Source organism: Rissa tridactyla, chromosome 1 (genome assembly GCF_028500815.1).
Source record: "Rissa tridactyla isolate bRisTri1 chromosome 1, bRisTri1.patW.cur.20221130, whole genome shotgun sequence".
NCBI classification, from domain to species: Eukaryota; Metazoa; Chordata; class Aves; order Charadriiformes; family Laridae; genus Rissa; species Rissa tridactyla.
This window is the reverse complement of record NC_071466.1, coordinates 164751083-164770554: the sequence shown is the minus strand read 5'-3', so window position 1 is coordinate 164770554 and position 19472 is coordinate 164751083. Positions and strand designations below refer to the sequence as shown.

The 19472-nt window shown below is 48.5% G+C and overlaps 3 protein-coding genes across 3 annotated transcripts; 2 read left to right on the top strand and 1 right to left on the bottom strand.

Annotated features, from left to right (window-relative positions):
- Nucleotides 1-765: 765 nt before the first annotated feature.
- On the top strand, nt 766-10571 carry LOC128904057 (cytochrome P450 2D14). Its single transcript, XM_054187869.1, has 9 exons — nt 766-1169; nt 3097-3268; nt 4333-4485; nt 5135-5295; nt 5426-5599; nt 7436-7577; nt 8175-8362; nt 8686-8827; nt 8957-10571. The coding sequence occupies exons 1-9, from the start codon at nt 957-959 to the stop codon at nt 9133-9135; spliced, it is 1524 nt and encodes a 507-aa protein (XP_054043844.1). The 5' UTR covers nt 766-956; the 3' UTR covers nt 9136-10571.
- A 956-nt stretch (nt 10572-11527) lies between these two features.
- Nucleotides 11528-13967, top strand: NDUFA6 (NADH:ubiquinone oxidoreductase subunit A6). The gene is made up of 3 exons (XM_054181001.1): nt 11528-11772; nt 12341-12456; nt 13776-13967. Exons 1-3 carry the CDS (start codon nt 11646-11648, stop codon nt 13905-13907), a joined length of 375 nt encoding a protein of 124 aa, XP_054036976.1. The 5' UTR covers nt 11528-11645; the 3' UTR covers nt 13908-13967.
- Nucleotides 13968-16015: 2048 nt separating this feature from the next.
- On the bottom strand, nt 16016-19299 carry SMDT1 (single-pass membrane protein with aspartate rich tail 1). Its single transcript, XM_054181014.1, has 3 exons — nt 19068-19299; nt 17208-17348; nt 16016-16305 (listed from the first exon to the last, which is right to left on the bottom strand). Exons 1-2 carry the CDS (start codon nt 19221-19223, stop codon nt 17211-17213), a joined length of 294 nt encoding a protein of 97 aa, XP_054036989.1. The 5' UTR covers nt 19224-19299; the 3' UTR covers nt 16016-16305; nt 17208-17210.
- Between the last annotated feature and the right edge of the window lie 173 nt (nt 19300-19472).

Below are 19472 nucleotides of genomic sequence, written 5' to 3'. Positions count from 1 at the left end.
CTGCCGCAGCAATTGCTCCATTAGGAGCTTTTCTCTGATCACGCCAAGATCACAGATCAAATTGTGATGGGTTTACTGCTTCTTTTTAGCTAGAACTAACTGTCATAAGAGCGAGCTTTATTGATCTCTGATGGCAGCGATGCCAGGAGCACATAGCTGTGCTGTTTTAGGAAATACTTTGTCTCCATAATTGTCTTTGCATTACTGCTGCCCCAAAGGCTGGAAATTCGAGGATCCTTGCAATGCACGTGCTTTCTCCCTTGTAGCTAAGCTGTATTGTACAAAAATCAAGGTCATCGTGCTGACTGACATTTGGAGTTGGATAAAGATCGGTTTTCCAAGAAACATAAATGATTTTTAAAGTCTCAGGTCATGGTTTTAGGCTAAGTTCTGTGACAAGTGCTTTCTGTAAGGGAAAGCTTCACCTGACCTGAGCTTTCTCAAGCTCCTGTGGAACAAATGCTCACCTTGCAAACAGAACCCGGGACGGTTTTTGTTTAGGAGCTGCTTCTCCCTTGATTTGCCTGTACAAACAAGGAGGCGACACAGATTTAAATAAACTCTTTCAAAATCGCCCCACCAGAATGCAGCAAGACTGGATTGATTGTTGTGATCCCACCTCGGCTGTGGGAGAGGGCACCCAAACACCTGGACTTTACTCAGCCCTGCCCCACGGAGGGCACCACTGCCGGAGCTGCCACCAGCGGCAGAGACAAAGAGGCCTCTGAGCTCTGGCTTTGGAGGAGGAGGAGGAAGACGAGGGATGACGCTCATCACCACTCCCCCAAAACTGAGCTGAGCAGAGGAGGAGCTTCGGGTTTGAGCCAAGTCCCACATTCAGAGGCCAGCAACCGCAGGGAGAGAGGAGCGGGGAGACAGAAAAAGAGACTGTGCGGAAGACAAGAAAGCAAGAAGAGGGTCAAAAGAGGAAGACCAAGGAGAAGACAGGCTACAAAATGTCATTGCTCCTGTGGCTGGGGTCCCAGCTGTCATCCTGCTGGAGCAACATCTCCGTACTGGGAGTTTTTCTTACAGTCTTTACTTTACTTCTTGACTTCATGAAGCGCAGGAAGAAGTGGACCCGTTACCCACCGGGCCCAATGTCGCTGCCGTTCATTGGGACCATGCTGTACATTGACTTCCAAAACCCCCACCTCTCCTTCAACAAGGTGAGTGCTAGATCCCATGACGAAGGGCCCCCTCACATGACTGTGGGCCCAGGAAGGGTGGGACATCCTGGCAAGAACTATCCTTGCACAAAGCCAAAGAGCAATGCCCTCTCCAAAGTCCAAAGATGAAGCAAGTCACTGCCTAAGGACACTGACCTGGCCCAGACAGATAAATAGCTAATCGCACACCAACACTCTGCCAGCCTCCATCTCCCGACCTCAGTGGGAGATCCTGTTGTGCCCCCAGTGATGGATGATGCTTGCTCTGCTGTAGAGCTGGCCACTAACTTAACATGTGGGCAGGTGTGGGGACAAGAGAATGGGGAAATGCACAAACAAGGGAGGAAAAGCAAATATCTGTGGGCTGGGGATGTGGCTGCAGGAATGGCAGGGTTCCCTGCGAGTGACTTAAGCACGCCTACAGGCATGTGACAGTTCCAGTGAAAGAGATCAGCTGGCAGGATTTGCCCCAGCAGCAATGCCCAAATTCTCGGTGGCATTCCTATTCAACGTCAGGGCTCAGCTTTTCTCAAAGGAGAAGCACAGCACAGCTTGCAGCAGATAAACCACTGGGGTTTTGTGCTTCAGTTTAGGAACTCTAAAGGTTTTTTCTCTAGGACAGCACTGTTCAGCTGTCTGTCCAAAATCTGCCAAATGGAGAAACTAAATATAGCATTAGTATTATTTGCTTGCATATAGTCCAAAAGATTACCATTTTTAAATCACATCACATCAGGGTCATGCTAACCACAATCTTGACCAGTAATCGCTTTTAAGGATGTATTTCTACTGCCGGTGAAGTGCTAATTTCCTTTCCAACCCCGCTGCAAACGCAGTCATAAGTACTCCAATTCCTTGCATTGCTACAGTGCAGAAATGAAGACGCTTACCTTTAAGAAAAAAAAATGACATAAAAAAAAAGAAAAAGAAAACATAGCACAGTCTGAGGGGCATTGCTACTATTGCATTGTCTTCCAACAACCTGCTCCCTAGTGCTTTGTTCAGTGTTACTGACTAGCAGGGGAGCTTCGACCTGCCGTCTCGGGAGTCTGCGTCCGGCTGTAGAATCATAGAATGTGTTGGGTTGGAAGGGACCTTTAAAGGTCATCTAGTCCAAGCCCCCTGCAGTAAGCAGGGACATCTTCAACTAGATCAGATTGCTCAGAGCCTCATCAAGCCTGGCCTTGGTCAAAGGGCTTGTCTACCTGGAGGAGACTTAGCTCCGTGGGAAGGTCCCATGGTGAGTGCATGGCTGACGGGCTTACCTGTGCAGCCATCCTGCTGTCAGCGTTATGTCTCTTAGAGATCACAGCAGATGTAGGGTGTGTGCCAGTTACCAGTCTTACTAGTTGTGTACACTGCTTTTAGGGAGAAAGTTGACCTGAAACTCCAGTGTGGAATTGCCTCTTCCAACCTTGTTTCTAGAATCTGGGCTCTGGGTAGATCTTTAGGAAAAAATGCATATTAAAAAAAAAAATAATGTATCACCTTATCATCAATATTTCCTTCTAGCAGAAGTAGACTAACTCAGAACTTGCCTATTCTTTCAGATCAAAATAAATACAAGTATTAGGAAATAATTTGTTGCTGAGCGTGCAGCCTTTGAAAATCCCCAAAAAGGTCCTTGCCTTGTGTTGTCCACAAACAAAATCCAAAATACTTGCACTATGGCCATGGCAACAGTTTGGCCAGGGTAGATGTATTCTAAATCTTTCAGCTCACAGAGCGTTGATCCCCGCTTCAGCTGCTGTTTGGCACCGCTCTGAGCTGTTGCACTGCCAAGACACGGGTTAAAGATAAGCTGAAGGTCTCCTCATAAAAGCACCGCAAAAATCACTAAATAGTAAACGCCCTAAGGAAGGATCAGGTGATATTTTTGATGTTACATTCAGCTCATTTTCAGGGATGTACTTTTTTATGTTGGCAGCTTCACAAGAAGTTTGGAAATGTCTTCAATCTCCAGAACTGCTGGTCCAACCTGGTAGTACTGAACGGGTATAAAGCAGTGAAGGAAGCCCTGGTCCACAGATCGGAGGACTTTGCTGACCGGCCATACTTTCCAGTATATGAACATCTGGGCTACGGAAATAAATCTGAAGGCAAGTCCCTTGGAAACAGACATTCCCCACTGGCACTAGCACAAGGAGGATTGAGTAGATGTTGGGTAGATGGAAGGTTTCCTCACTACCGTGCCACCTTCTCATGTCCCTCAGGGTCAAGCTCCTTGTATGTCTGCCAGCCTTTGGCTGTGACAAAATCAGATGTGATGAAAAGGGGGCTCCCCTTGGTGGCTGCAGTACAGCTCCAGGCTAGCACACGCCTCTTCAGCGGTGTTAGGACACCATCAGTGATACAGCTTCCCTGCCAGCTTTGGAGTTGGTAGCTCCAGACACCCAGTAATTAGTGCTTATGCTCACACACCGTGTGCATGTCATTGTCATCACAGACAAAAAAAAAGGTAACTTTCCTCCAAGACAATATTATCCAGCATCCAGCCCACATCTCTCATCCCCAGCTCCTGTGCCAGTGGCACCAGCTGCTACCCAGTTCACCCAAGCTGAGGGTGCGATGCTGAGTGGTTTGGGGGAGTGATTCCTTTACCCTCAGCAGCACTTGTTGCTCTCGTTGAATCCCCCTCCACCTTTGCTAGCCAGGCACGCGCACTAGAAGGTGCAGTAATCCGTTTTTAGAATTGTTCTGTGAATAAGCTGTACAAGATCAGACTCAATATCTTAAGGTCAGGGGGCAAGAGGATGGGGCCAGGCTCTTTTCAGTGGTGCCTAGTGATAGGACAAGGGGCAACGGGCACAAACTGGAATACAGGAAATTCCATATGAACGTGAGGAAAAAATTCTTTACTGTGAGAGTGCCAGAGCACTGGAACAGGCTGCCCAGAGAGACGGTGGAGTCTCCTTCTCTGGAGATATTCCAAACCCACTTGGACACGTTCCTGTGCAACCTGGTCTAGGTGAACCTGCTCTGGCAGGGGGATTGGACTAGATGATCTCCAGAGGTCCCTTCCAACCCCTGCCATTCTGTGATTCTGTGATTCTTTCACCTGTTCACACAGACCTGTACCTCCAAACTCACATTTGCTTTTCTCTAGCAAACTTTGCTTGACGGGTCAGGGCTCCTGACATTTCTTGCTCATCCATAATTCCAGGGATCGTTGTAGCAAGATATGGGCATGTCTGGAAGGAGATAAGAAAATTCACACTCTTTACCTTGAGGGACTTCGGGATGGGAAAGAAATCCTTGGAGGAGCGAGTGGTGGAGGAAGCTGGATTTCTGTGCGCTGCAGTCAATTCTGAAGAAGGTTTGTCACATCCAGAAGGACGGGGAAATCATAGGAAAAGGCAATACAGGGATGCAGAGAGAGAAGTAACACTACAACCACTCCCGTTTGCATGCCGTGCTCTCTTCCTAAGCAAAAGCAGTGTTTCCAGTCTATATGCATTATCGACCCTGCTCTACCTTGAAGCCACTTCTACTTTACACAGTGGGGCTACTGTAACACTAATCCACTTGAAACAGGAGATAAATAGGAAATAAACAGAATTAAAGAGGTAAAATATAATTATTCCCAGAGCTGGGTAACTATTACCGTTACGAAGTTTAGTGGAACATATTGATATTATCACATGCAGTAAAAGTGCAGCTGAGAGTTTTCACAGCACATTGCCTGTCATCTAGACACAAAGCAAAGTGTTATCTGTGAAGTCACAGAACAGCCCTGCAACTCCGCTCTTCTTGGGAGTTTTCTCCTTTAAACAAGGATCAACCAAATAGTGCTAGGAGACGAATCTTCACTTCCTAGTATGATGCATTTGTACTTTGAGTGCTTTTGGGGGCTTTTTCTCTTGAAGGCATCAAGAAGGCATTTACGTATTCTTGTTGCTGACAGCTGAGGCCCAGCAGCTTGGTGTTGCTTACCTTCATTGCTTGGTGTCCTTTGCCATTTTTAGGTCGTCCTTTCGATTTACGTTTTCTTGTAAATAATGCAGTCTGCAACATCATCTGCACCACCGTCTATGGAGAGCGGTTCAACTACGGTGATGAGACATTCAAGAAGCTGTTACATTTGTTTGAAAACTCCCTAAAAGAAGACGCTGGATTCCTGCCTCAGGTAAACCAAGAGCGTAATATGACCTGTAAGAAGCTCCCCTCTGTTGCTTGAGAGAGCACTGTGTTTTTGTTAGTTTTCTTTTTGCATCACATAATATCTTCTCTCTCTCTCTCTGGTTCTGGCATCCCAGCTTCTTAACGAGGTGCCCATTTTGTTGCGCATCCCCGGAGTGCCACAGAAAGTCTTTCGAGGGCAAAAGGCGTTCATGGACTTCATAGATGTGCTCATAGATAAGCACATGGAGACCTGGAACCCTGCTTACATCCGAGATTTCACTGATGCGTTTTTAAAGGAAATGGAGAAGGTAGGGTGACACCACCAGAACCTCAGGGTCCAGGGGCAATTCCTCTGCCTGTTCAAGCTTGTTGATAGAAGCTGATTTTCCTCATAAAGCTGTATAAAACCTCTTATTAATTTCCTACTTTTTCATTCCATGTTGTATCTTGAGAAGAAAGGTGTTAACTTCTTCATGCTGTAACCTCCTTTATTATCTTAAGAGACCGTATTATCTGCTGATGTTCTTGTACGCATTTTCTACCTTCACATTCCCCTCACTGTCTAGCAACTCCCATTCTTTCCAGCCTACACCATTTTGACAGCATTTAAAAGGCAATGACTGAGAATTCACTAGTATTTCTAAGTTTCCACCAGGGGACAAGTCAACACATAAGATTCTGTGTACGTCAGTGCCTTAATGACTGATGTCTCAAAATCAGAGCAGAACTGCAGCAACAGACTGGCTTTTTGGCATCATTGCCCAGTCCGTAGCCTGTCTTTGAATCAAGTTATGACTTGGAAAGACAGCATCTCCTTTGGGATGTGTATCTTTGAATTGCTTGCTGAGAATTAGTTCCCTACAGATCAGATGAAGGCCTAAATCTGAACCTCGCTGAAATTAAAAGGAGTCTTTCCTTTGATTCAGTCAGGCATGAAGTCAGTATAAAATCAAAGGTACTTGCGTCAGCCCATCCATCCACCATATGTTTCTGCACATGGATTCCCTAAATTTCAAGTGCCAGATGAGCAATTGTAGCAAATTCTGCCTGGGAATTGCTTCCGCCATCCGAGTCCTCAGGCTGGACTGCTGCTCTGCATAACAAACCCTGCTGTGCTGCGGGCGCCGGGGCACCTCCAGTCCATGCATTAGCCCCCCTGAGCTCGCACGGGCAGAGCAACGTGACCTATGTTCCTCTGCACCGAGCAGTACTATTTGAGGCTGGATGAGACCATGTTGCCTCTTGTCACATCCCTCTTCTGTTCGCTAAGGTCCCCTGATAAGCCAGTCTGATAAATCCTTCTACCGGGTTAACTTCGGTCAGTCAGCCACGTGGCTCCCTTGCCAGAGATCTTTTATTGGAGTAACAGTTGAGTCTTAAACGCCTTATTAACTGCTATCCATATTACAACAGCATCAAAATATACAGAATAACTTAACAGAAGCTAGTCCCTAGGAAAGGAAAGTATAAAGAGGATTAGAAAAGACAAGCAGATGAACTCATGCAGAGAGCTTGTCATATCTCATATGCTAACAAATTTGAGCTCAATTAGCATTTGGATGAGAGACTAGTTTTGCTGAAATTGGTGTTGCAGACTTAATAGGCAGCAATGATGCCCTGATCCTTCTTTTTTTTTTTTTTTTTGAATTGTAAGAAAATAGCAGGGCAGAAGCAGGGAGAATCTGTAATGCATAGCTATAGACAACCCCCTCAAAATACTGTTAATTTTGCATTTGCCACATCAGTGCAGCCTCCCCTCTACTTGTGTGGGTTTTATGACCTGATCAACCCTGAATAACAGTGTTCCCCCTCCTCTGGGGGAGGATGTTACCGCAAGTGGCTGGGGCCTCTTGTCTGTTTGAGTGGAGAGCACAAAAGACGTTCACATCTGTCCTGAAGGCAGGTGTAGCATTCATCTCTCAGGATACGGGAGGTGACCAGTGACATTCAAATACAGGAGGTAACACAGTGACCAAACTACATCAGTCATACACAGAGCATTGCCTGTGTTGTCCTCTACTCTCCCAATGAACTTCTGGGTCAGCAAAAACGGATCTAGTTCTTCTCAGTACTTCTCTGGAACAATGGTCTTCTCACCCAGCAAGTACCCCAGCTCCAATCACCCACTTCTTTGCTCTCCACAGGGTAAGGCGGCTGAAGAGAGTGGTTTCACCTATAACAACCTTCGTCTGGTGACCGCAGACTTGTTTGCAGCTGGTTCTGAGACCACCTCCACCACTCTCCGGTGGGCACTTCTGTATATGCTTCTCCACCCAGAAATACAGAGTAAGTCAGAAGACAGGCAGAGGTGTGGTGTCATCTCTTCAACCCTCATTTTTCTGCGAGGAGGCTTGGTTTGGGGATTTTGCAATGAGGAACAGCCTTGGTGATTGTTGATCTGGCAGAAACCAGGAGAAACAATTCCCAAACATAGCTGTTCTGGCAGGGACCTGTGGCAGGGGAGAAGCCCTGATAAAAAGATGAGTTGGAAGGGCAAGTTTGTGCTCGCCTTCATTTTGAAGGCTACTTGGGGACTTTCAGTGGCCACAGTACCCTCTTTCCGGTATCTGGAATAGATGCTAATCTCTTAATTCTCTAATGGTGCATGCCCAGGTACGCTTTCAGCTGCATAGAGAGGGGTAAGGTAGGATGTTGACTGACGAGACCTTTATTAAAGACACTATACACAAAGAACAGATACACAGGTGGCTCTGAGCAACTGAAAACAGATGCATTTCCCTCTATTTTCTGTTCCTTTCTCTAATTGCTTGTCCTGCTCTCACGCAGTGCCTACAACCTCATGCTGCCAGCCTTCCTACAGCTTGTACCAGCCCCTTCTCTTTATCTAAGGGCACTCTAATTCCTTAGCTGTGCTGCTTTCAGGTAAGGTCCAAGCAGAGATTGATATGGTGATTGGCAGAGAGAGATCACCCACCATGAAGGACCAAGTGAGCATGCCCTACACCAACGCTGTGATCCATGAAGTGCAACGCTACGGGGATGTTGTTCCTATCGGACTACCGCACATGACGTACCGGGACACCGAGTTGCAAGGCTTTTTCATTCCCAAGGTGACCGTGGCCAGATAGGCAACACAGCGTCCTCTGCCTGTGCAGATGCCAGGCCTGGGGTGTGGGTGACCCCACGCAACTCTGCAGCCTTACACTTCTAGCCCCAAATTACAGTCACTGGCGAGCACTGAAGTAGGACATTTTAAAATGTGTTCTGTTTTAAATAAGATACAGAAGAGAAGATCGGTGCCTTATTCTGAAGCACTGCATGATGGTTGCATTAGATGGGAGACACGGACCAAAGAGGGATCAGCACTGATCTGTTGTGCCAAGGTAATGCTGCTGTTCTCACATAAGTTGTTTCCTCTTGTCGACGAGCACAGGGTACGACAGTCATCACCAACTTGTCTTCCGTGCTGAAGGATGAGACAGTCTGGGAGAAGCCAAACAAGTTTTACCCCGAACACTTCCTGGATGCGAATGGGCGGTTTGTGAAACCAGAGGCTTTCCTGCCTTTCTCAGCAGGTAAATCTGAGGAGGGGATCCCTCTGCAAGTCAGAGGCACAGCAGGAGGGGTGATCTGCTTCTCCCACGGTGATTTCAGCGTGGTTTAATGTCCTCTTTCACTGACACTTTCTACTCCCTCTCTTGCAGGTCGCCGTGCATGCCTGGGGGAACAGCTGGCCCGGATGGAGCTCTTTATTTTCTTTACCACTCTCCTGCAGAAATTCACCTTTGTGCTCCCCGAGGACCAGCCCAGGCCACGGGAGGATGGTTGCTTTGCCCTCACGAGCTCTCCATACCCATACCTGGTGCGAGCTGTCCCAAGATAAGTGCACACCGCTCTCCTGTCACTCAGAGACTACCACCAACGCAAACTCTGTCAGAAATGTTGCAGGGCTAGGCAGGGTCATGCTGGGTTCTGCTCAAGACCCTGCTCTCATCTGCCTGTGCAGATGCCCCCAGCTGTGTAAAGTAAGGATCTGGCCCAGTATATAGCTTAGCTTAATTCCAATCCTGGATCTTGAATGAGACAGCCATAGCAGGTTACGAATGACCGACAAGTTTGCAAGTATATGCGTGCCTAATTAGCCAGCTCTGCTGTACTTTGGGCTCTCGTCGTTTGTAGACGCAGTTTGCTGAGCACACAGCTACTGAAAGAATTATTAGTCCTGAATCAGTTTACTGAAATACAAGGGTATCCTGGGTAAAAGACAACCCTGGGGTCTTGCACATTCTAAGAGCACAAAAACTTGCAAAAATCGGTAAGGTACTCCTGGGCCCACTCCCTTCCTTGTTAGCCCCATTGCATACCCAGCCATGCTCTGCCTCCCATGCAGTGCCATCCCACAGCCGCGGGTGCCTCTGCTCGGTGCCCAGAGGAGACCAGGTCTGACTCGATTCCTGCAAAAACAATCCATCAGCTGATCTGGCATGTGCTGCTGGTGGGCAGGGAGATAGCTTCAGGTCCATCAACAAGGTGACATTTAAATGCAGTTTCAGAACAGTGCTCCTGAATAATAAATATAGACCCATCCAATTAATACAGATCCCCTTCATTCCTTCTTGTTTATTGCATACTCCTGTCCATTGCGCATACACTGCATTGCCTTCATTTATAGCCCCAAAGAAACTAAGTTTTAACCCAGAGAAATGCCTGACAATCCTTACGTCACACTATGCCTCCCGTAGGAGTAAATACCAAGGAGTCGTACACAAATAATCCATATGGTGTTTTCAGCCACAGAAGCAGGTCATTTGTGAAATACAGAAATTCCTATATTTTAAGAGGAATCCAGGTGTTCAGATTTACCCTCTCCTATCTAAATAATTCCTGAAAACCGCTTTTTTCAGCATTACATAAAGTAATATCTCAGGCAGGTTTGGAACTCACAAAGGAATGGAACTATGCTGTTTGAAACAGCTGCAGATTTCAGAGCTGCCTTTCTCTTTCTCCCTGCAATATTCCTGACAAATTGTTTTGCAAGGTGTTAAGATACATTAATGTTTAGATTAGTAGCAACTGCCTTTTAACCACATGGCTGAAAAGACCATAGCATAAAGGAGCTTCTACATTTAATCACAACTGAAGAAAGCCACATTCACATCTATCTTTCTAATAACTAATTTTGGAAGCTATGAAAGCTATTGAATTATGCAAATACTTAATACCGTTGTTAAGATTTTTACTTCAGCGGGAGCTGCACATTTATGCTTTTCATCTGCAAAATAATCCAAAAGAATAAAAGTGGTCTGAAATTCTTCTATTCCCCCCTCTCCTCTTTGTGGCTGTCTCACAGACCTGCCTCAGAAACTCACTTGACAATTCTCTCCTTACAGCCAGCAGCCCGCCTGTTTCGTTCAAGATCTTTTCAGTGTTACTTTTCTGTTTGGTTCAATGACACTGAGCTGAACATGCTTGGGTTTATAGTTACCAGCACACACAGAAGTGTCTTTAAAAAGAAGCTGTCAGTGAACTAAACTTTAAACTGGAATGATTCCAGCAATCATGTATTTGGACAGAGTGCAGGTATAGCTGGAGCAGGGACTTTTTAGCATGCAAGAACGCGTTGAAGGAAAGCCAACCTTCATGTGCAAACATCAGTTGGTGTGCCGCTTGGGAGGCAAAAGGGAACAAATAGATCATTGCAAAATACACGTCTAGCAACGATAATCGTGAAGGGGAAAGCGTCTCCAAGCCAAAAAAAAACCCCGTGCAGCGGGTGCTGGGCTGAGGGCAGGCGCTGTCACACCACGGGGAGGAGGCGGGAGCTACTGTGAGGATGGGGCCCTGGCCGAGAAGCGTCCTGCGGCCTCCTCTCACCCATCGCCCCGGGGCCTGCGCCTGCGGGTGACCCGGCGGTGGCAGGGACCGGGGTGAGGGCTCACCAGGGGCCTGCGGTAGCTGCTGCTCTCCCCCTCGGTCGCTGTCGTGAGGCCCCGGCACCTCACGCCTCGGTGAGCCCTGCGAGATTAAACCCGGCCCTCCTCGTACCAAGCCCTCGCCTCGCTCGGTTTTCCCTTCCTCTCCCGCACTCCTTCGGACCCCCCACCGCCCCCGCGTCCAGTCCCTCCCGCCGGCGCAGGCCGTGAGGGGCGGGGCAGGCCCAGCCGCCCCGGGAGGCAGGGCACACCACGGCCCCGCCCACCCACTGATTGGCTCCTCCCCGCAGCCAGCGATGATTGTCCCTTCTCCCAACCAATCAGATGGGAGGTCACCGCTAGTTGCCCGGCCCAAAAGGCTGGAGTGGCAGCGCAGCCGGCTAATAGAAGGCCGCCGTGCCCGTGCGCGTCTCCCACCGGCGGCGGGGGAAGGAGTGGCCGCCGCGGCGGCTGCAAAAAGATGGCGGTGGCGGGGAAGGGAGCGGTGTCCGCGGCGGTGAAGCCGATCTTCAGCCGGGACCTGGGCGAGGCGAAGCGGCGCGTGAGGGAGCTGTACCGGGCCTGGTACCGTGAGGTGCCTAATACGGGTGAGGGGCGCGGAGCCGGCGGCGCATGCGCGGGCGGGAGCGCGAGCTCAAGGTCGTAACGGCCGCCCCGCAGCCGTTGGGCTCTTAAAGGGCCCGTCGGGGGTGGGTGCCCGGTACCCCTGGTGTGCGGGGTCCCGCCGCGGCCCTTTCACCGCCCTGGCCCGCTCCGTGCGGGGCAGGGGAACGCGGTGGTGCGGGGCCCGCGGGCTGTGGGCCGCTCCCCGGCGCAGCGCAGGCCCACCGGGCTGGCGCGGCCGGGGTTGCCTTGCCGTTGCCGGGAGGGAGAATCCCCTGTCTCCTCATGCCTTGCTTGGCTTTCCGGAGCTAAGCGGAGGAGAAATCTGGCTTTCATTTTCCAGAATAGGGGCGCCTGGCACGATTGTCTGCCTCCTTAATGTTGCACTTGGACTCGTACTGCGTCTGCGTTGTTTATTCGCTTTAAATTAATCTTGTTAGCTGGCAGACATCACAAGAATAAACGACCGTGTAGTGTTTTGTAGGGTTGAGTTGCGTGGAAAAAAATGAAAAGCAATATAGATGACCTCTGTGGGCGTTCTGGTTTCCCTAGTGCACCTGTACCAGCTGGACATCACAGTGAAGCAGGGGCGTAACAAGGTGCGGGAGATGTTCATGAAAAATGCCCACGTTACAGATCCACGGGTGATAGACATGCTGGTTATTAAGGTATGAACAAGTTACTCCCATTTTGTTGAAGCTGCAGAGAATGTGAGAATGGATAATTAGTGGTGAGTGTGATGGAGCAGAGGGACAGTTTTTATCTCAGCTTGCACTATGGAGGAGTTCTCTCTTGCGATCCAGATTGGTTTACCTCTGTCAACAAACCTGTTGATAAGGGATTGAGCTGCTTTAGCATGCAGAGGAACAGGGTCTTAACTCACCTGAGTCAAGAGCTGCTAGAATACAGATTTCTGTCACTCAGTGTACTGGCTCTTCCAGTTTGCAGATCTTTAAAAGGGGAAGTGTATGGCAAGCAAAATGGTATTTTAAATACTATGTTTGGGTTTGGGTTGTTTTTTTCTTAGAAAACAATGGCAATCAAAGAAAGGGAGAAAAAGATGCTGCTACCAAATTTACCAATAAAAATCACCTTTCTACTCCTTACAGTACCCCCTTAGATTGGGATGTGGTTTTGTTCACCGATTCTGAAACATAGATTAGAGTGGTGGTACTTGGTGGGAGGCTGGCCAAACACCTTGAGTCCATAACACATCTGGCTATGTCTGGTTCACAGTAATCAGCCCACCAAGAGTAGGACAAGGCTTTGAAATGGGTCTAAGCAACAATAACTGACTGCTGCAGTTCCAGTGCATTAGACAGCTTCCAACCAAGGACTGCTGTGCTCACCAGTCTTGCGTTTCGAGACAGGTAGTCTGTCTTTACGTGATGAAAAAAATGGCAACAGAATCCTAGATGATACAATAGGTGACCGTTACATGCTCTCTCATTCTACCCTATGCTGCCATCCTCCAAAACCAGTACAATAATTCCCAGACTGGAGTCATGAAGAAGTTATGTTTAATATCTCTGTGGTAGTGATACTAGTGCAAAGCACTTAACAGCAATTTTACTTAGTTTTACAGCTAACTTGCTGCTATTCAAAAAAATTAAATGGAGGTGCATGAAAGTTAGGGATGCTACGTAGAATTTTATGCTGGTCATGAGAGAAACAAGCCAGGTTCTAAGAAGGGGGCAGGGTCCCTTGTCTGTTCTGTGGGGCTGGGAAGCTGTGTTCTAGAGACAAGCAACTTGTTAATACAGGCCGTGAAGCATTAAAATCACGAGGCAGGAACAGTATATATATTTGTGTATAGGTGTATTTGCCTATAGTATAGGCGATGCAGGCAGTCTTTAGGAATACAGAATTGTTAATGCAGCTATCTTAAGGGTGTTTCTAAGTGCATTCAAATAACCTTCATAGTCCAGTATAGTTAGAATCAGGCTCTAACTGCAAAGTAGTCTAAAATTCTTTTGTCTGTGCGCAGGGAAAAATGGATCTTCAAGAAACCATTCAGGTATGGAAGCAGAGGACTCACATCATGAGGTATTTCCATGAGACGGAAACCCCAAGACCTAAAGACTTTCTGTCCAAATTCTATGCCGGCCACGATCCCTGAGAGATTGACTCTGTGTCTTCCTGCCTTGTATTAAGAATAAAGTTCTATATAGTAGAAAAATATCTGTACAGAAAGATCGTATAGCATATTAGGAGGCTGATGACTAAATCTGATTCCAGAGTGTGTGCAAGTCATTGATCTGTATGAAGAGCTGTGATTTCCTGGTTTTGCCAGTGTGTGTTTTCAGTGTGAGTTTGTCCCATCACCTGCACTGGGGCGTCTGCTGAATAACCACAACACAACCTGGCTGTGGAGGTTTCTGCTTAGCCTGCAGCCCTGTGCGTAGGTGTCAGCTCTGTGGAAGAAAGAGCAGAAAAGACTGTGCCTTCAGAAAAGCCAGTGTAGTCACAGAAATATTCTTGTGCTTGAGGCCCATCTGTATTCATGCAGTGTTTTGCAATTTCATGCTATGACTTTGTTGACCTTGTGTTCTTTACTTGGACACTAGTCTCTGTTTACTTCCTCGCAGAGAATGGCATAAAATCCAATAGGCTGATAAAGCCCTTTGTGCAATAAAAAGATCAGCACAGTCCATTTCCCTGCTGTAAAATGAAATTACCTGGGGTTTCATACTGTTGTCTAGAATAGGGAGGCTCTGTAAGAGTTTCTGCTGCCTAGCAGAAGATGGTGTCCTGCCATCACCTCTTCAATTGAATTGGGAATTAGTAGCTCCCTTTTGAGAAGGATAAGGAGAGTTTGTTCTTTCACCAGTCAGGTTTTCAGATGGTAACTCTGTGCTGGAGCCCACCCCGTGTGATCAGCATTGCATCTTTGTGGTGCACTTAAAGTTCTTTTTATCCTTGCCTAAATACTGGGCTTTCTTCCCCATGTGAGGACTGTAAAGCAGCACTCCTCAGGGATGTGTATGTGTGTACCTAGGGGCTTTGGGTCTGGGGTGTTTTTAAGGACAGGGTTGACACAGAAAGGGACAGCAGAGGTGGTGGGATAAAGCATTTGCCAGTATACAAAACAGCAGGAGGGATATCTTTGGCTCCCAAGAGCAGATGAACTGGAGCAACCACTTCTCAGGCAGCCTTGGGGAAGGAGGGGGCAACTCAGATACCGAGTGACTTAAGAACCTGCCAGCTGCCTTCAACTACAGCTGTTGGGGTTACTCAGACAAGGCTCCCTTGTCTCTCAGTAGCTATGCTGGAGAGCTATAGAGCAAACATCAAAAGCTGTGCCAAATAATAAGGGAGCAAATGTGGCTGTTTCAACCATACGCTATGCTAATGTGTGCAACATTGAAATAAACAAGAGAAAAGGCCAGCTTTAGTGACCCAGAAACCATCAGGCACACTGGGGCAATGCTGGCTTGAAAAAAAAAAAAAAAGACTAACCTTTCAAGGTATTTGAAAAAACAGATGATCTGATGTGACTGAAGATACTCTAAGCATGCCCTAGCAGTAGAGAAGACCTTTTAAGTCTATTATGCAAGCTTTTAATTGCAATAGAAAACACTTCTATGAAAAGAAGAGTTGAAGTTTATACACAGTTAAGAAAATAAATATATTAGGACTCATATGGAGGGAAGTACTGAACTACCTAGTACATACTAGGTACTTGGAGCCAGAGTGTTCAGAGATTTTTACTATTCAGAGATTAAATGCTATAAAATACGCCAGTGAGTTAGTTTGCCACTTGTGATCATAACCTTTTACCAAAGCTATTCAAAACTTTAAACTCTGCAATGATAATATTGTATTTAATCCTCAGTGAGGTGAAACTGATACAATTTCCATCAGATACACCTGCTAGGTTGTAAATCAGCATTATTTGATAGGATTCCTGTCATGTACTGTAGATCAGTCCTGAATTACAGAAAGAATCACAGAATGGCAGGGATTAGAAGGGACCGTCAGAGATCATCTAGTCCAATTCCCCTGCCAAAGCAGGTTCACCTAGAGCAGGGTGGACAGGAACACATATCCTTTGAATACCTCTGGAGAAGGAGACTCCACAACCTCTCTGGACACCCTGTTCCAGGACTCATAAGAGGAAATAAACATGAAACGAGCCTCCTTACTGAAATGTATTGAGGTAGAAAGGTTAAGAGAGTAATGCTAGGACATAGGCACATCATCTATAAAAACACAAGACTAAAGTCATACATCTCAATCTCTTGATCTTTAATTAAGTGTTTCCCATATTGCTAATAAAAGGAATCCCAAGCAGTCTTTGATGAGGTGATTGTGTGCGTGCAAGGATGCAAGGCCTATCAAGCACTTCCTTCAACCCAGATCTACAGATTTCCATCATACAGACATGCGCAGGACACTCACTGGCAAAGGGGATACAGAGCCCCCGTCCCATTTAGGAAGGACAAAACGCAGGTGACGAATGTTGGAACCATTGATTTCTCAATGGTTTTCTCCCTTTCTGTTCTTCTGTTACAGTTCTGCAAATAGAACAATCAACTGTTACTTTCCAGATATACTGTACTGAGCTCCAGTCCGTACCCTCCCCCAAACCACACAAGGGGGGTTTTACATAAAAGGAGTTTCTGACAGGCCATTTCAGTCTGCAGCCTTTTAATTCTCTGGTTTTAGCTGCACAGTGCACGCTGGAAAATCCCTTTATCAAATGGAATACATCCACCAAACGGATTATAAAACAAGACTATTTACAACAACTTCTTTAAAACAACTTCTTTGTTCTATAAATAAATACACCCAAACTCAAGTCTTTACATAAGGGCAAGCCAAACAGAATAACAGAAAACAGAGGGTAGTGTAGCGTACTGTAGATAAAGGAAAAGCAGAAATAATTCACCTTTATCTGATGAGTCTGAATGGTCCAACTACTCCAGAGATCAGTGTTCTAACACCCACCAGACACTTTGCTCCAATGGGTTCTGGAGTTCTCTCAGACTGTTCACCTCTACATCAGAATTTCATTCTCTCTTAAAATGCTCATTCTGTGAGTTAGCAGAAGACTTTTAAACAGGTAAATGTGTAATGATGCTGAAGTCCCTTTTTTCTGTCTGCAATATAGTCCCTCACTGACTACGGTTTATTTTTATTTCTGGTTCAAATTACAAGACCTAAACTGTCGTCAGTTTATTACGATCGCTAACGAATGTATGTTGTGGAGGTTTCATGTTCAGATACCAGTCTGGCCTACTCCAGTGTAAAGGAACTGAAAAGTTCATAGCCAGAGGCAGTACAGCTGTGGGTGTCCGTGTGTTTAACTGCAAATGCATTTTTCAGAACTGTTGCTGTATTTCCAAGATTCTCCTCCCTGCCCCAAGCCAAACAGGAAGTACAAATAATTAGATTGCTGGTGATCTTAATGACATACCCTTTAATCATCGTCGTCGTCATCCTCTGGGACAAAGATATCATGTTCTTCAAGTAGGGCTGCAAAGTTCTTACTGATCTGAGTCCCAACGTACAAGAAAGGGATCACAACACTGAACACTCTGAGGAGGCCAAAGGGTGTCTGCAAGGAGTTGATTGGAAAAGATTAATCTTTACCAGCAAGTTGCCCTGTGGCTGAGCCTGCACTCTTCTGGCTTCACAAGGGCAGACAGGGCCTGGGGAGCAGCGGGAAGAACACTTTGCTGTCCCTAGTGCCAGACCCCCCCGTCATCGCATCGCACAGAATCATAGAATGGCAGGGGTTGGAAGGGATCCTCTGAGATCATTTAGTCCAACCCCCCTGCCAGAGCAGGTTCACCTAGAGCAGGCTGGACAGGAACACATCCAGGTGGGTTTTGACTATCTCCAGAAAAGGAGACTCCACCACCTCTCTGGGCAGCCTGTTCTAGTGCTCTGTCACCCCCAAACTAAAGAAGTTTTTCCTCGTGTTGAGACAGAATTTCCTGTGTTCCAGTTTGTGCCCATTGCCCCTTGTCCTGTCACCGAGCACCACTGAAAAGAGTCTGGCCCCATCCTCTTGACACCCGCCCTTTAGATATTTATGAGCATTGATAAGATCCCCTCTCAGTCTTCTCTTCTCCAGGATAAACAGACCCAGGTCTCTCAGCCTTTCCTCATAAGAGATGCTCCAGTCCCCTGATCATCTTTGTAGCCCTCTGCTGGACTCTCTCCAGTACTTCCCTGTCCTTGAACTGGGGAGCCCAGAACTAGACACAGTACACCAGATGTGGCCTCACCAGGGCAGAGTAGAGGGGGAGGATAATCCCCCCTCAACCTGCTGGCCATGCTCTTTTTAATGCATCTCAGGATGCCATTGGCCGCCTTGGCCACGAGGGCACATTGCTGGCTCATGGTCATCCTGTTGTCCACCAGGACTCCCAGGTCTCTTTCCACCGAGCTGCTTTCCAGCAGGTCAACCCCTAACCTGTACTGGTGCATGGGGTTATTCCTCCCCAGGTGCAGCACCCTACACTTGCCCTTGTTGAACTTCATTAGGTTCCTCTCCGCCCAGCTCTCCAGCCTGCCCAGGTCTCGCTGAATGGTGGCACAGCCTTCTGGTGCGTCAGCCACCCCTCCCAGCTTTGTGTCATCAGCAAATTTGCTGGGGGTGCACTCTGTCCCCTCATCCAGGTCGTTGATGAATATGTTCAACAAGACTGGGCCCAGTACTGACCGCTGGGGAATGCCGCTAGCTACAGGCCTCCAACTGGACTCTGTGCCGCTGATGACAACCGTCTGAGCTCCACCATTCAGCCAGTTCTCCATCTGCCTCACTGTCCACTCATCTAACCCACACTTCCTAGGCTTACCTATGAGGATGTTATGGGAGACAGTATCAAAACCCTTGCTGAAGGCGAGGTGGACAACGTCCACCACTCCCCTCTCATCCACCCGGAGAGCAGGAACCCGGGGTGGGCTCGGGGCAGGGAACACTAGCGCCTCAGGAAGGGAGAGCCGTTGCCGCTGAGAAAGGGTTGTGTACGGGCGGGTGATTATCTCCTCCTCACGGCGCCGGGACCACCGCCGGGGCCGCCCCGCCCCGCCCCGCCAGGGGGGAGACGGTCCGGCCGGGCCCGCCCCGACCCCTCAGGGCCGCTCCCCTCCGCTGCCGAGCGCTTCCGCACCCCGCCCCGCCCACAGCGATCCGCTCATTAGCCCAACCCCTGTCACTCACTCCCGCAGCCCCACCCACAGCACGTACACCAGCACTGATTGGCCACCGCTGCCGTCCGTTACGCTGCTATTGGCTGCCGCCCTCACTCGCTCGCCCCTCACTCACCTTAACCGGCTTGGGCAAAATGGCACCGCTGCGGGTGACAGTGGCGCTCCGGGAGGGCACAAGCGGCGCGGCCGGGGAGCGGCGTGGCCCGCCCCAGCCCGCCCGCCCCAGGCGAGCCGCGGACACCGCCAGGAGCCGCCCGCCTGCCGCCGCCATCCTCCCTCCTGCCCGTAACGGCCGAGCCCAGGCGTCACCGGGGCCTGCGGCTCTCGCGAGGCGTGAAGGGAGAGGCGGGGCGGCCGCTGCGCATGCGCGGGGCGGGCCGACCCCCCCCCCCCCCCCCCCCCCCCTCCCCCCGGGTGGGGGGGACGGGCACCGGGCGGGCTGTTACTGCCTCCCGGAGGGCACCGTGAGGACTCGACCGAGGGAAACCGGGGCGGGTGACCCCGCAGCGGGGCCGGGATG

Bases quoted from the DNA above. Each gene is read 5' to 3' on its own strand.
- SMDT1 (XM_054181014.1), bottom strand. From the start codon at position 19,223: ATGGCGGCGGCAGGCGGGCGGCTCCTGGCGGTGTCCGCGGCTCGCCTG. The intron at 17,349-19,067 runs GTGAGTGAGGGG...AACTCCTTGCAG, and splicing joins TTTTGCCCAAGCCGGTTAAG to ACACCCTTTGGCCTCCTCAG.
- LOC128904057 (XM_054187869.1), top strand. From the start codon at position 957: ATGTCATTGCTCCTGTGGCTGGGGTCCCAGCTGTCATCCTGCTGGAGC. The intron at 3,269-4,332 runs GCAAGTCCCTTG...CCATAATTCCAG, and splicing joins CTACGGAAATAAATCTGAAG to GGATCGTTGTAGCAAGATAT. The intron at 5,600-7,435 runs GTAGGGTGACAC...TGCTCTCCACAG, and splicing joins TTTTAAAGGAAATGGAGAAG to GGTAAGGCGGCTGAAGAGAG.
- NDUFA6 (XM_054181001.1), top strand. From the start codon at position 11,646: ATGGCGGTGGCGGGGAAGGGAGCGGTGTCCGCGGCGGTGAAGCCGATC. The intron at 11,773-12,340 runs GTGAGGGGCGCG...TGGTTTCCCTAG, and splicing joins CCGTGAGGTGCCTAATACGG to TGCACCTGTACCAGCTGGAC. The intron at 12,457-13,775 runs GTATGAACAAGT...GTCTGTGCGCAG, and splicing joins TAGACATGCTGGTTATTAAG to GGAAAAATGGATCTTCAAGA.